At 37.6% G+C, this 15,513-nt stretch overlaps 1 protein-coding gene across 1 annotated transcript in view; it reads left to right on the top strand.

The window, feature by feature from the left end:
• PTPN13 (protein tyrosine phosphatase non-receptor type 13) overlaps nt 1-15,513 on the top strand; it is a 195,723-nt gene that overhangs the window by 114,105 nt on the left and 66,105 nt on the right. The window contains exons 10-16 of the mRNA XM_080797716.1: nt 2,996-3,218; nt 7,606-7,680; nt 7,806-7,980; nt 9,497-9,650; nt 9,917-10,055; nt 11,002-11,154; nt 14,083-14,265. Of these exons, the coding sequence (XP_080653842.1) occupies nt 2,996-3,218; nt 7,606-7,680; nt 7,806-7,980; nt 9,497-9,650; nt 9,917-10,055; nt 11,002-11,154; nt 14,083-14,265 (1,102 nt within the window). The remainder of the gene's footprint in view (nt 1-2,995; nt 3,219-7,605; nt 7,681-7,805; nt 7,981-9,496; nt 9,651-9,916; nt 10,056-11,001; nt 11,155-14,082; nt 14,266-15,513) is intronic.

Raw genomic sequence — 15,513 nt, forward strand, 5'->3', positions numbered from 1 at the left:
AGACTAGGAAAATCTGGAGGTTTGAGCACTATTGTCGTCAAACACTAGGAGATTAGAAATGAAGGAGGCACCAACAAAAGAGCCAAAAAGGAAAAGCCAATAAGGTAGAAGGAAAATAAAGAGCATGGTTTTCCAGAAGGAAAATATTTTAAGACTAGGAAAGACTACACCTGGGTGGCTCCGTCATTTAAGCGTCCAGTGTCTTGATTTCGGCTTAGGTCATGATCTCAGGGTCATGAGCTCAGCTCCATGTCCTACATCATGCTGCGTGTGGAGCCTGCTTAGGATTCTTTCTCCCTCTCCCTCTGCCCCTCCCTGCCTCTGAAACAAAACAAACAAAAAGAATAGGAAAGACTGAGCAACTGTGTCTTTTGGTGCTTAGAGGTCAAGTAAAATGAAAATTAAGGATTATCCTTGGACCTCGACAATGATGAGGTCAGTCATTTTTGTGAACAGCTTTGGTGAAATAGTATGGACTAAAACTGTTGGTCTGAGTCCAAGAGAGTGGGAGATGAAGTGAAGATAAAACTTAAATGATGCGAAGAAATTTACTCTAAAAGACAGCAGGAAAAAATGGGGATGGAGTCCAAAAGAGGATGTACAACCAAAGGAGAATTTGTTTTTGTTCTGAGTAGGAAATAGTATATCGTGTTTGTAGACTAATGACAATAACATATTGTACGATAGTATGAATGCATGTGAGGGGATAACTGCAAGGGCAAAGTCTCTGAGTAGGAGAGGGGATGGAATTCCATGCCCTGGAGAGGTGTCAGGCCTCTGTAAGGGTGCAGGAGATCCATCACGGTTACAGAAGAGAAGACAGAACATATGGGTGTAGGTCTGAAAAGTTTGGTGGCAGAAGGTTGAGGGAGCTTTTTCCTGATTGCTTCTTCGTTCACCAAGAAAACTGAGGAAAGGTCATCAGTGGAGAGAAAGAGGGAGAGAGTATTTGAGCTTTGAAAAGAAAAGGGAAGGCGAAGAAGGTATAAAGTAGTTCTCTGAGAAAATGAGTTACCAGACAGCGCTGAGAGCCCAGTGAGATCGGTCAGCATGGTTCTGCAGTTTCATGAGAGTTGAGTTTGTCTGCAAAAGAGTGGTCCCAGGGTCCTGGGATCGAGTCCCGCACCAGGCTCCCTGCTTGGCGGGAAGCCTGCTTCTCCCTCTCCCACTCCCCTGCTTGTGTTCCCTCTCTTGCTGTGTCTTTCTCTGTCAAAGAAATAAGTAAAATATTTTTAAAAAGAAAAAGAGTGATTTTAATGATGGCCCTTGGAATTCAGTGTGAGGGTAAAAGATGGGTAATAGAGAAAGTGGTGGAGTCAGTGAATTATTTGAAGAATGGTATAAGAGGTAGTGAGCGAAAAAGATAAGATTATATAGAGAGTTCATTGGAGGATGGAAATAGGACATTTTTAGAGGTAGTGCTGTTACTGTTTGTAGGCGACACAACCTTGGAAGTAGATGACTGGCTGGCTGGGGTGTGAGAGGCTAGAGTGTTGGAGGACTCCCCAGCCTCTGTAACACAATCTTGAATGACAACAGGAGTCCTGACGTCAGGTACTTAAATGTCTAATGAATAAGGGAGAGTTGACCAGTAGAACAACTAAATGTCTAGAGCAAAAGCAGAGCAGGGGAATAAGTGATTTCCTATCATGTACTTCAGGGAAGCTGGGGGCTCTTGTAGGTCAGCAATGGTCTGGAAGCAGAAATAAGAGTTAAGGGAATCTAGGGGCACTGGGTGGCACAGTCAGTTGAGCGTCCAGCTCTTGGATTCAGCTAGGGTTGTGGTCTCAGAATTATGAGATCTAGTCCCACGTCAGACTCTGTGCTCCACATGGAGTCTGCTTCGGATTCTCGCTCCCTCTCCCTCTGCCCTCCTGCTTGTACTCGTTCTTTCTCACTCTCTGTCTCTCAAATAAATAAATAAATCTTTAAAAAAAAATGAATTAAGGGGAAACTCTATCCCATCTGCAGGCCCAGTGGTACAGGACTATAAAAATAAACAGCCGCATCTGAAGAGAACTGCAGTAGAAGCAGTTTCAGAGGATGCTAGAATGTTTTTTTGTTGTTGTTTTAATTTTTTAATTTTTTTAAAAACATATAATGTATTATTAGCCCCAGGGGTGCAGGTCTGTGAATTGTCAGGTTTACATACTTCGCAGCACTCACCATAGCACATGCCCTCCCCAACATCCATAACCCCACCACTCTCTCCCTACCCCCCTGCCCCCAGCAACCCTCAGTTTGTTTTCTGAGATTAAGAGTCTGTTATGGTTTGTCTCCCTCCCGATCCCATCTTGTTTCATTTATTCTTTTCCTACCCCCAAACCCCCCACATTGCCTCTCCACTTCCTCATATCAGGAGATCATAGGATAGTTGTCTTTCTCTGATTGACTTATTTCACTAAGCATAATACCCTCTAGTTCCATCCACGTCGTTGCAAATGGCAAGATTTCATTTCTTTCGATGGCTGCATAGTATTCCATTGTATATATATACCACATCTTCTTTATCCATTCATCTGTTGATGGACCTCTAGGTTCTTTCCTTAGTTTGGCTATTGTGGACATTGCTGCTATAAACATTTGGGTGCACGTGCCCCTTCGGATCACTACTTTTGTATCTTTAGGGCAAATACCCAGTAGTGTGACTGCTGGGTCATAGGGTAGCTCTATTTTCAACTTTTTGAGGAACCTCCATGCTGTTTTCCAGAGTGGTTGCACCAGCTTGCATTCCCACCAACAGTGTAGGAGGGATCCCCTTTCTCCGTCAGAGGATGCTAGAATGTTTAGAGAAGAGTTGGAGCATGTAGATCTATCCGGTGGAAACAGGACAGCATACAATTATCAATAAAGTAAAAGTAGGATTGAAATGTTACTGCAGGGGTTCTTGTGAGATGACTAAATAAAAATTGTTTAAATTCATGATACCTTACTTCACCTGTTTTTCTTTCTTGAATTAGGCCAAAATAATCGTTTTCTTCTCTTTTCTCTGTAGTAGACAATATGAAACACCCCTTGAAGGCAATGTAATTAATCAAGAGATTATGCTAAAACGGCAAGAAGAAGAAATGATGCAGCTGCAAGCCAGAATGGCCCTTAGACAGTCTCGGCTGAGCCTGTATCCGGGAGACACAATCAAAGCCTCTATGCTTGACATCAGCAGGGATCCCTTACGAGAAATGGCCCTTGAAACAGCCATGACCCAAAGAAAACTAAGGGTAAGTTAATTCTCAGATTACTGCATTTAAATGTGGTCTCACAGAGAAATTTCTTTTTTTAAGTTTTTACTTAAATTCCAGTTGGTTGGGTGCCTGGGTGGCTCAGTCTGTTAAGCATCTGCCTTCAGCTCAGGTCATGATCTCGGGATCCTGGGATCAAGCCCAGTGTCAGGCTCCCTGCTCAGTGGGGAGTCTACTTCTCCCTCTCCTTCTGCCTCTCCGCCTGCTCATGCTCTCTCTCTCTCATGCTCTTTCTCTTAAATAAGTAAATAAAATCTTTTTTTAAAAAATTCCAGTTAGTTAACATATTCACAGGAAAATGTTATGCAAAACACTTTTAAATTCTGTAGGTGTCCTAAAGTTGCCTGTAGATGAAATCGAAATTCCGTAATAATTACACTGGTGGGGGCGCCTGAGTGGCTCAGTGGGTTAAAGCCTCTGCCTTCGGCTTGGGTCATGATCCCAGGGTCCTGGAATCCAGCCCCGCATCAGGCTCTCTGCTCGGCGGGGAGACTGCTTCCCTTCCTCTCTCTCTGCCTGCCTCTCTGCCTACTTGTGATCTCTGTCTGTCAGATAAATAAATAAAATCTTTAAAAAAAAAATTATTACACTGGTGTTAAATGTTGGTTGCTAATAAATATTTAGCTGCTTCATTATTTCATTTTTAAAATAACATGAGATGGACTTAGAATAATATATTCTAAATATACTGTTTATTTTTAAAGTATATTCATGATCCTTAAAGTCAACTGGATTTATTCAGTATTGTAGGGGATTATCTTTTAATATTAAGAAATTTATTATCTCACAAACCAAGAAAATCAGGAATAGAGAGTGAAGGGTTGGTTCAGAAGCTCAAGAATGTTATCACATATATTCCATCTTTCTGCTCTGCCATTCTCAGATTTTTGATAGTAACTTACTGTGTAATCAAAAGATGATCACATGAGCTTCAAACATCGTATCTTTGTATTACAATATTGAAAGACAAAAGGAAAAAATCTGTGTCTTATATATCAGGGGGGATTTTTTTGAATGTGTTTATTTTTCTTTCAACATATGTATTTTTCTAAACCAAGCTTAAAAAGAACAGTCCTCATGTAAAATGTCTTGAACATTTTACAACTTCTATAGTATTACTATTAAGAGCTGTCAAGTACTTCATTATGTGAATTTATCAGGTACCATGATTTCTTCAATCAGTTTCCAGTTATTGGACATTGAAAATATTTCTTTTTTTTTTCTTTCAAAGTTTTTATTTATTTATTTGAGAGAGAGCAGGAGTGAGGGATAGGAAGGAAAAGGGAACAGAAGAAGCAGACTTCCCACTGAGCAGGGAACCTGATGCAATGAGGGACTCCAAACCTGGCTCAATCCCAGAACCACAAGATCATGACCTGCAACGAAGGCAGATGCTTAACCGACTGAGCCACCCAGGCGCTCCTGGACACTGGAAATACTTCTAATTTGTTATTGTTGCTATTGCAAGCAATGCTTTGATGAACATCCCTTTAGCTAAATCTTTTCAGGTAACTTCATCCAAGTAGAATAGTCAAGTGAAAGGCAAACGCCTTTTTTTTTTTTTTAAAGATTTTATTTATTTATTTGAGAGAGAGGGAGATCACAAGTAGGCAGAGAGGGAGGGGGAAGCAGGCTCCCTGCTGAGCAGAGAGCCCGACGTGGGGCTCGATCCCAGGACTCTGGGATCATGACCCGAGCTGAAGGCAGAGGCTTTAACCCACTGAGCCACCCAGGTGCCCCAGGCAAACACCTTTTAAGACATTTGATTCATCTTGTCAGATTGCGCTTCAAAACATTTTGTACGATTTTATGCTTCCTGTGATCATGCCTCTTTCACCATAGTCTTACCTACCCAGGATATTGTCTTTCTATTCTTTCATCATCACCAATGTGATACATGAGGTGGTATCTTGTTTGTAATGTCCCTATACAAATAATTCTTCAAACAAGTAGTTAATGTGATAAAAATCTAGGATGAATTTTTTCTTTTTAGTTCTGTACTGTTTATTACCCACATTCTGTTTTGGTTTTTTGTTGCTTTTTTCAAAGAATTGTCTTTTTTTTTTTAATTAACATATAATGTATGATTAGCCCCAGGGATACAGGTCTGTGAGTCGTCAGGCTTACAACACTTCACAGCACTCACCATAGCATATACCCTCCCCAATGTCCATAACCCAGCCATCTCTCCCTAGCCCCCTACCCCCAGCAACCCTCAGTTTGTTTTGTGAGATAAAGAGTTCAAAGAATTGTCTTAAAAGCATATATATATGCTCTGGAGTTCATAGAATTCAAATTTCCCTCATTGTTTTCTAAGGAGAAGAAATTGTACTGGGTGGTAAAAAATTTTTGAACCACAAATTCGAAGACTTGGTTTCTATTGTTAATAATGCTGTTATATGATTTTAGCCAAATTTTTAAACCACTTTGTTCTTTATTATGCTAATTTTTTAAATGTGGAATTGGGTTGTAATTTATAAGATATTGTCCACTTTTAAAGTTGCTCGAGTCCAATAAAATATGATTAAACAGAAAGGAAGAAAGTCCATAAGGCCTCATCGATTCATCATTATCACCAATACCGTTGTCAAAATTAAACACTAGGCAGGATATCATACAAAATAGTGTGGGCTTCTAATAATTAAAGGAATGCATAAAGCATAAAGAGCACGTACATATATACCTTTTTCATAAATCATAATTTCAGAGAGCTAATGCTGAACATGGCTCAAAGACTTACTGTATCAGTGACTACAGAATGTGAACTGGTGGTCCTCAAAGGACCACGTGTTTTTTCTGAGAAGAGCAGGAAGGGTATGTTTTTGGTGCTGAAAAGCAGTGTTAGTAGTTGAAGGAACAATCATCCCATTTAATTAATGTTCTTTCCCAAAATATAAGTATTTTATTTTTTCTTTTTTTTTTTAATTTTATTTATTTATTTAACAGAGACACAGCAAGAGAGGGAACACAAGCATGGGGAGTGGTAGAGGGAGAAACAGGCTCCCCACCGAGCAGGGAGCCTGATGTGGGCTGGATCCCAGGACCCTGGGATCATGACATAGCTAAAGGCAGACGTTCAACAACTGAGCCACCCAGGCGCCCCTAATTTTTTCTATATTACTTTTGGCTGCAGACGCCTTTTAACTTGTTTATACACTGTTGCATTAGTTTATCTGTATTGGATTCTATATTTCCCAAGGCAGACCATTTTCATTTTTTCTGCTTTATTTCTGTTCTCATTTAAAATGTGTCCTACTGGTTCGTTGAGTATTAACAAACCCTAATGTTAAAGTTTTACTTAAATGGTATCTGTCACCTGTTCCACACTTGGTTAACCGGATAGAATTCCGACACCAAGCAATAAAAGAGAGAAACCAACAAAAATAAAACTCCAGTAACCTTCATGAGTGCAAACGTCTCATGTGCATTAGTGCATATGTGCACACACGCACCACCTGACTTTGGCCTCAAGATTAGCCATTTCATTTTACTTTTTGTCCATTTCGACCTAATCTTTCAGTCTGTTCTGAATCCTGCTCTCACCTGGAGTCTAACATTTTAAGTAATTTCCTCAACCAGTTATCCACTCTTGGCAGAAACTTCCGGATATGCAAGACATTCAGCGAAGAAGTAGATTAAGAAGCAGTAAATGAAGTGTGTGGACTCCACTTTCCCCAGCTCCTCAGTCTCCCCTATTTCCTGAGATAATGTTTTCTCACTGGAAACAGCAATGGGATACAAAGGTTGATATCTGTAATATCCTTAGCTGTCAACTACTTATAAAAAAAAAAAAAAAAGACAATGAGTGTCACAGGCTTCCAAACACATGTTTATGAATCGATATGTGTATTTTGTAATTACAAAGTAGATGTTGTCCTTTAACTACATTTATTTTAGGATACAGGAAGTATCACTCTCTAAAGGAAAATGAGATTGTGTTCAATCTTTTCACATCTTCGCAGTACTAAACCAAATCCTTATCATGAGCTTGATAACTCTTCACTAATTAAGACCACTATTCTTTTTTTTGAGACTCTGAGTTTATCTGAAGGCCAAAAAATGAAAAACTTATAAAACTGTATGAAGCAAGGCTTTACATTTGACATCACTGGTAGAAAAGGAAACTGAGGAAGAACTTCTGTTTACATTTGGTGTAGGGCATATTCCATTCCTGTTCTTTATAAAATCCACCATACTTTTTTATTTAAAGTTCCTACGTTTGTTTCAGATCACCTGGTTCTGTTGTGGGTGCTTTACATGTACTTTATTATTATTATCATTATCATGATTATTACATTCTTTGCCTGTTAAGGAAAGACCTAGGTTAAAAGGTAAAAACTGTTGATTCTACTTATGTAATTTGCAGAATTTCTTTGGCCCTGAGTTTGTGAAGATGACGATTGAACCATTTATATCTTTGGATTTGCCACGGTCTATCCTTGTAAGTAATAAAACCAATTTGTGTTACTCTTGGAAAATAATTCCAATAATGACTTTTTAAAAAGCAGTTAAAATTCTTATATGGTTTACTTTAATAAATGTCATTCATTTTTTTTTCAATCGTAGGCCAAGAAAGGGAAGAATGAAGATAACCGAAGAAAAGTAAACATAATGCTTCTGAGCGGGCAGAGACTGGAACTGACTTGTGATACCAAAACTATATGTAAAGATGTGTTTGATATGGTCGTGGCACACATTGGCTTAGTGGAACATCATTTGTTTGCTTTAGCTACCCTCAAAGGTACCAAGATATTTTAAGTTCAGTGTGGAGTGTGGAAACTTGGCAACAAGCTGACTTCCATACCTGTTATTGCCCAACTTGTTTTGGGAAATGTTAACTACATGAACACGTCAGCATTGAGAAGGAGGAGTTAGGTTCATTGTTTTAACAGTTTGTCTTTTAGCGTCTTCTCTACCTGATGGTGAAGATTTTTCTTTAGCTCAGTATACTAAAGTGGATTTTAATTATTATATTTTGGGGATCATTATATATGTCAATTGCCTACATATGTACTCTAGATATTAGTATCCTGCTAATCTGAATTTAAATATATAGCAGGATCCCATTTCTGAATCTCCACATCAGCTTCTTTAGCCTACAATCCTTAAAACATACAGTGTCTTTTTTAAATGTTTTCACTTCATGACAGCAAATACATCATTTTACGTATTTTTTAAGCTTTACGGATGTGCACTGAACTTTGTGACATTCCCAATGGTCTCAGAGCATAGCTTCGGTAGAAATCACTCCTATTTATCAGTTAGAATTTCCATAGCTTCTTATTGCTTTGAAGTTGGGCTTTACTAAATCATTATATTTATAAATTACTCTTCAATATATCAAATTCCTATTTACCTCAAAATTTAACTTAGCTTAGACAACAGAGTACGGTCTATTGCAGCTGAGGATCAAATTATCTTAAAACCCTACAAGATTAGAATAATGTCTTCTTTGTCACAGAAGAAATGTTTCCTTCAATTTAGTTTATTGAATTCTCGTTTCTTAAAAATAGGTCACTTTGTAGAGTCATCCAATAAACATTCAATTAGTGCCTACTAATGTCCTGTCACTTTACTAGTTACAAGTTTAGACTAATCAGGTAATACCATTCATATGAATAATTAATCACAATTTCTGTTTATAATACACCTAATTTCTTGAACGTTCTGGATAAGTCAGATTTTATTGAATAAACTTTTATTTGGAGTCAATAATATTTAGATGGAATTATAGAATGAAAAAATAAAATGACGAGTATTTTTTCTTCTAGGTTTCAGTTGAAAACTCAATAATAGTAAATAATAACTAATATTTATTGAATGCTTACCATATGCTGCATGCTTTACCAAGTGTTTTATATGCCTTAGATCATTTGATCCCTACAGTAATACAATAATGCAGGAATTATCACTATCCTGATTTTACAGACAAGAAAACTAATGTCTAGAAAGGTTAAATAATTTATTCAGTGTTATGCAGATAGTAAATGATGCGGTGGAGTTGAATCCAGTTCTGTCTGCCCTTAAAACCCTCAGTCTTAAAAGACTCAGCCACATCATATTGCCCCCACTGCATGCAGTTGCCCTCAGCATTCCCTGCCATACTTCTTAACAATCTTATCTTATTCTTTTTTTTTCTTATTTTATTCTTATGTGGAACTATTTTGTGCAAGTCGACCTCCCCAAAAAAACCCACAAAGGAATCAGAAGAAAACACTGAAGTATTTTTATCTGAATGTTTTCTCATTCTGTTTTAGATAATGAATATTTCTTTGTTGATCCTGATTTAAAATTAACCAAAGTGGCCCCAGAGGGATGGAAAGAAGAGCCAAAGAAAAAGAGCAAAGCCGCGGTTAATTTTACTTTGTTTTTCCGAATTAAATTTTTCATGGATGATGTTAGTTTGATACAGTGAGTACACAAGTTTCTATTCTTGTCTTTTTGGCTTCTGGTCTTTGGACCCTTTAGTTTACTGATACTGAATTACTTGAATATGATCAATGAAAATGTCTTCTCTATCATCAAAGAAATATTTCCTTCAACATAATTTATTAAATTCTTGTGCCTTAAAAGCTTGATAATAAACCATCTTAGGAACTCAACTTATATGCAAATAATAAGAATCTCTGCAGATTCATGATAAAGCATAGATGTTTAGTGTGCATTTGTTTTTCTAGACATACTCTGACCTGTCATCAGTATTATCTTCAACTGCGAAAGGATATCTTGGAGGAGAGGATGCACTGTGATGATGAGACTTCTTTATTGCTGGCATCCTTGGCTCTCCAAGCTGAATATGGAGATTATCAACCAGAGGTAGGATTTGGTTTTTTTCTCCAGGAGCCACTTTTATATTGATATTTTTATCCTCGGCATAATTAAAAACTGAACCTGGTTGATGTGTTTGCTATTTAGGTCTGGAGTTGTTGTTGGTTTTTTTTAAGATTTATCTATTGGAGAGAGAAAGAGAGTGGGAGAGGCAGAGGGAGATCAAGTAACAATCTCAAGCAGCCTCCGCACTGAGCATAGAGCTTGACACAAGGTTCCAGTCCCACAACCCTGAGATCATGACCTGAGTTGAAATCAAGAGTCAGATGCTCAACCAACTGCACCACCAAGGTGCCCCAAGATCTGGAGATTTTTGAGGCTAGTTTGGTACCTTAGAGTGACTAGGTTCCCCACGTACATCGGTATATAAAATCATACAGTGTAGCTTTCTCTCTCTCTCTCTCTCTCTCTCTCTTTTTTTCTGTGTAAAATTTCTTGCTTCACAATTTCAGGATATCTAGCATTTACCCTTCCTTCTCCCAATTTCTAATTAATGGATACTGGGCACAAGGGTTACAAGCCAAATCTGGATCAAAGGGAAGACTGCCTTCCACATGGATCCATGCTGTGACGGGCTGAGAAGCTAGCAGAGTTCACTGTACAGAGAACAGATGTTTGTGGCCAATCATTCCTGAAAAAAGTGGATCTAAGAGGAAGCAAGGGGCAAGAATCAGTGCCACTTGAGTAGCATCCTTCTTAACATTAACCCCAACTGTAGTGACATTTGGCCCTTGTTGTTGGTCTCTTTAAGCTTGCTAATCAGTTCAGTCATTTTACCTCACTGGATGAAAGAGAAAGAATGATACATTTCCTCTAAAACTCACTCCTCAGGGAGAAGTCTAAATAAAAGTGTCTTACCTCTTGGTTGAGGCAAGAACTTTAAGATAGAAGGAAGAGGGCAAACAATTGCTTATAAAAACATTCTCTCTTCTAGGTTCATGGTATGTCTTATTTTAGACTGGAACATTATTTGCCTCCCAGAGTGATGGAGAAACTTGATTTATCCTATGTTAAAGAAGAGTTACCAAAATTGCATAATACCTACGCAGGAGCTTCTGAAAAAGAGACAGAGTTAGAATTTTTAAAGGTAAGCATGCAAAATTACAAATGATAAAGTTCCTATCTTTTTCAAAGTAAGCAAGAAATGGAGAACATATGTATCTAAAAGCTCAAGTGCCAATAACTGATACTATGAATTATCTCACTTATTCCTGGCTAAAACCATGGCATTTTAATAATCTTGTGAAAGAGAGGACTAAAGCTCAAAGAGCAAATGTAATATTCCCAAAGTCAATGGCTGGTATGTGGGGCAAAACTGATTCGAACCCATACCTGTATGGCTATAGATTCTCTGCTTTTATTCAGTTCCATACTCAAGATACACTATAAATGTATCAAGATACATTGTAAAGAAGTAACAACTGAATTTTTTGACTGACTAAAAGAGGGGAGGTCATATGGATTCTAGAATTATTTTGCTTCGTTTTTTCTTAAAACGCTTAAAATACAATTACATCCTCTAAAAATAGAGTTTCACAAATGCCGACTAATTCACATAATGAAATGGGGTCAGAAAAAATGGCCTTATGGTTCCAGGTCTGCCACCAGCTTTCTTTGAGACCTCAGATAAATTGTCCACTTACGATCAGGAAAGATAGTATTGTGTTAACTTCCAATGAGAATAGCAAGTATAGTATTCTGTTGAGAAGACAAACTTTCAGAACATCCTCCTGATTTAGCTCCCTAGTATGTAACAGTGTGCCTTCCATTTGCTCCATATTGAAGGGAACTAAGGTTCCCAGCCCTATAAGTATCTATGAAGGGGTTGCACTCACCCATTTACATCACCTTTAATCTAGGGTTTGTGCTAAGAAATATAAGGGGGTTTGTTTTATTTAAGTTGAGTCAACATTTAAAGACATTGAATTATGTAGTTACGTTTTCCTTTAGTTATGACATTTTTATACTTGAAGGACATAAAAAGTTGTATTTTTATTAATAAAGGTAGAAAGCAGATTAGCATAGTGGTAAGAATTTGCTTGGGAATTTGTAGTCAGACAGTCTTGCATTTGAATTCTTGTTTCAACCAGCTGTGTGAACTTGGACAATATATTTAACCTTCCTGAGCTTTAGTGTTCTCCCTGTAAGTAGTGTGCTTCATGCATAAGTGGGTTGCCCTACTCCTTCTAATAATATATCCTGTTACTCCATTCTCTTTAACTTTAGCATCTTTCTTCTAACCTGAGTTTTTCAAATCACATTAATACACCTTTTTAAATTTATACTTCTTTTACATCTTTCTGCAAATCATGCTCTTTGGACCGAGACAGCCAGGTATCCCATATCTGGTCCTTTAAAGACAAAGATTGGCCAACCCCTGACATAAAACATTTCCAACACCAAAAAACTTCCTCGTGTCCCTTTGCAGTCAACCCCCCACCACCACTATGCCAGCCCTTGGCAACTACTGATCTTCTATCACCATAGTTTTTTCTTGTCTAGAATTTCTTAAAAAGAATTACGTATTATGTAGTAGTCTTCTGTATCTGGCTCTTTTCACTTAGAAACAATACTTTTGAGATTCATCCATGATATGATGCATATCAGCAGTTTTTGTTATTGTTGGGTTTTTTTGCTGTTGTTGTTGGCGGGGGGGATTTCTTGTTGGTTTTTTGTTTGGTTTTTTTTTTTTTTTTTTTTTTTGCTGGGTAGTTTCTCTTTCTACAAGATACACGACCTATTTATTTTTTCATTAGTTGATGGATGTAAAGCTTCTGTAAACTTTCAAATACACATTTTTATGTGAGCATATGGTTTTTACTTCTTTTGAGTAATTACCTAAGAGTAGGTTTGCTGGGATCTTTGGGAAGTGTATGTTTCACTTTATAAGAAATTGCCAGATTGTTCTAAAGTGATTGTCCAATGTTACAGTACTACCAGTAATGTGTGAGATTTCTAGCTGCTCCACAGCCTCAAAATACTTGGTATACACAGTCTTTTTAACTATGGAAATAGGTAAGTAACAGTATATCATTGTGGTTTTAATGTGTATTTCCCTAATTACTATTTACGGTGAGCATCTTTTCATGTGTTTATTTGCCATTCATGTATCTTCTTCATCGAAGTGTCTAATAAAACCTTTTGCCGATCTCTGTATCTGGTTATGTGTCTCCTTATTGCTAAGAAATACATGCTTTCTATATGTTCTGGGTACAGTTCCTTTCTCAGATATATAATATGTTTATCTCCCAGTATGTAGCCTGCCTTTATATTTTCTTTTCCCTTTTTTTTTTTTTTTTTTTTAAGAGAGGGAGATTGAGAGGGTAAGAGAGAGAATCTTAAACAGCAGACTCCCCACTGAGCACAGAGCAGGGCTTGATCTCACAACCCTGAGATCATGACCTGAGCTGAAATCAAGAGTCAGACACTTAACTGGTTGAGCCACCCAGGCACCCCATTGCATTTATATTTCTTATCACTGACTTTTGAAGAGCAAATGTTTCAGTTTACCAATTTTTTATTTTATAGTTCATGTTTTTTATGTCCCACAAAGAAATTTCTTTCAAATCCATACCCATAAAGATTTTCTATCTTTATGGTTGTAGTTCCTGTATTTAGGCCTATGACCCGTTTGGGGTTAATTTTCATATATTCGGTGTAATAAGGGTCAAGATTCATTTTCTTACCTGTGAGTACCCATTTGTTTCGGCACCATTTGTTTTGTTTTGTTTAATTTTATTTAATTATTTGACTGAGAAAGACAGCGAGAGAGGGAACACAAGCAGCGGGAGTGGGAGAGGGAGAAGCAGGTTTCCCACCTATCGGGGCTGGATCCGAGGACCCTTGGGATCATGACCTGAGCCGAAGGCAGACGCTTAACGACTGAGCCACCCAGGCACCCCTCAGCACCATTTGTTGAAAAGACTCTCCGTATCAAACTACAGTGGTACAACTTTCTATATCTTTGTCACCTTCTACCAAGGTACATTGCTGTGATGTGCTATTGTTCCAACAGATCTGCCAAAGACTGACAGAATATGGAGTTCATTTTCATCGAGTGCACCCTGAGAAAAAGTCACAAACTGGAATATTGCTTGGAGTCTGTTCTAAAGGTGTCCTTGTGTTTGAGGTTCACAATGGAGTTCGCACACTGGTCCTTCGCTTTCCATGGAGGGAAACCAAGAAGATTTCTTTTTCCGTATGTCCATTTAAACTCCTTTTCATTATATTTTAAAATACGTGTTGTCAATTTCAAATGTAACCTATTAATTGATTATCCTTAATAACCTTTAGATTCTTCTATTCAGTAGGGCTAATACATTTTAATACTATTTAACTCTTCTCAGTTGTAGGAAGTATTATTGAGATTTTTATTTGGTCTTAGTTTTATCAGGAAGTGATTTTTAAAAGAATAGTATACATTCCTAGCTGGTTACACGCTCAGTTAACTTAGTTAAATTACAACCAAGTTGACTTTCTATTAATTCAGAATCTATTCTGGGTTACTAACTTCTCACATGGAGAAATCTCTCTAATATATATTTGAAAATAATTATTTTAACCCTAGTAAATTTTGTCTAGCTCAGTAGTGGCACCCTCACAGCAACTATGTTTGAATTTCAGCAACCCAGAGATTTATTGGATTTTATGAACTAAAAAAAATTTTTAATGTCCAAGAACTTTCTGTAGTTTTAAGTTTTAGTGTATACTCCATGTGGAGATAAAGTTGTAGAGTATCATGTTTATGAAAGATAGTAAGCCATAAAGGCGTGTTTTGATTTTGGAAGTCGTTGAAGTTCTGAACATTGAAATGCAATTGGGAAGCCCCAGAGATGAATAAAAAAATATGTTAAGATATGCATTTGTTTTCCTAATGGTATGCAAGGACTACTGAGATCTCTAAGGACTACTAGATCCCATATTTGGGCTAAAATACAGTCCCACTAGAACACTGTTTATAAGGATACCAATCTCAAGGTCCCAATTTACTCTGGTTAATTTTCAACCTAGAGACCTTTGAAATCAGTTCTAGACTTGATGGTTAGTTGGTTGGTTTCCTGTGAAACCCAGAGGTACCACTAAGGTTACCAGATAATAATGTGTTCTCTCAGGAAAGCCCAGACAGCCTCCTCTTCCCAAGATTGTCAAGACCAGGAAATTGCCCTGGTATAATTTACCTTCCCCAGTGGAAATGCTGACAGAGCAAATATCTGGAGGAAAACTTAGATCAATTAACTACAAATCTAATTTGGACCGATTTAGAAAAGGCAAAAAATCTAATAAATTATCTAGCATTCAGCTCTCTGTTGTTTGCCAAGCTAGCACACCAGCCCTGCCATATGTAGAACTAGCTGTGATTAGCTCATTTTTAAAGATCTCCAGTAACAGAGAAGAGATCGCATTCCCACGCAGACTGTTCTTGTGTTTAACAAAACTTGTTTATCCC

This window comes from Martes martes (genome assembly GCF_963455335.1).
Source record: "Martes martes genome assembly, chromosome: 2".
Lineage (NCBI taxonomy): Eukaryota > Metazoa > Chordata > Mammalia > Carnivora > Mustelidae > Martes > Martes martes.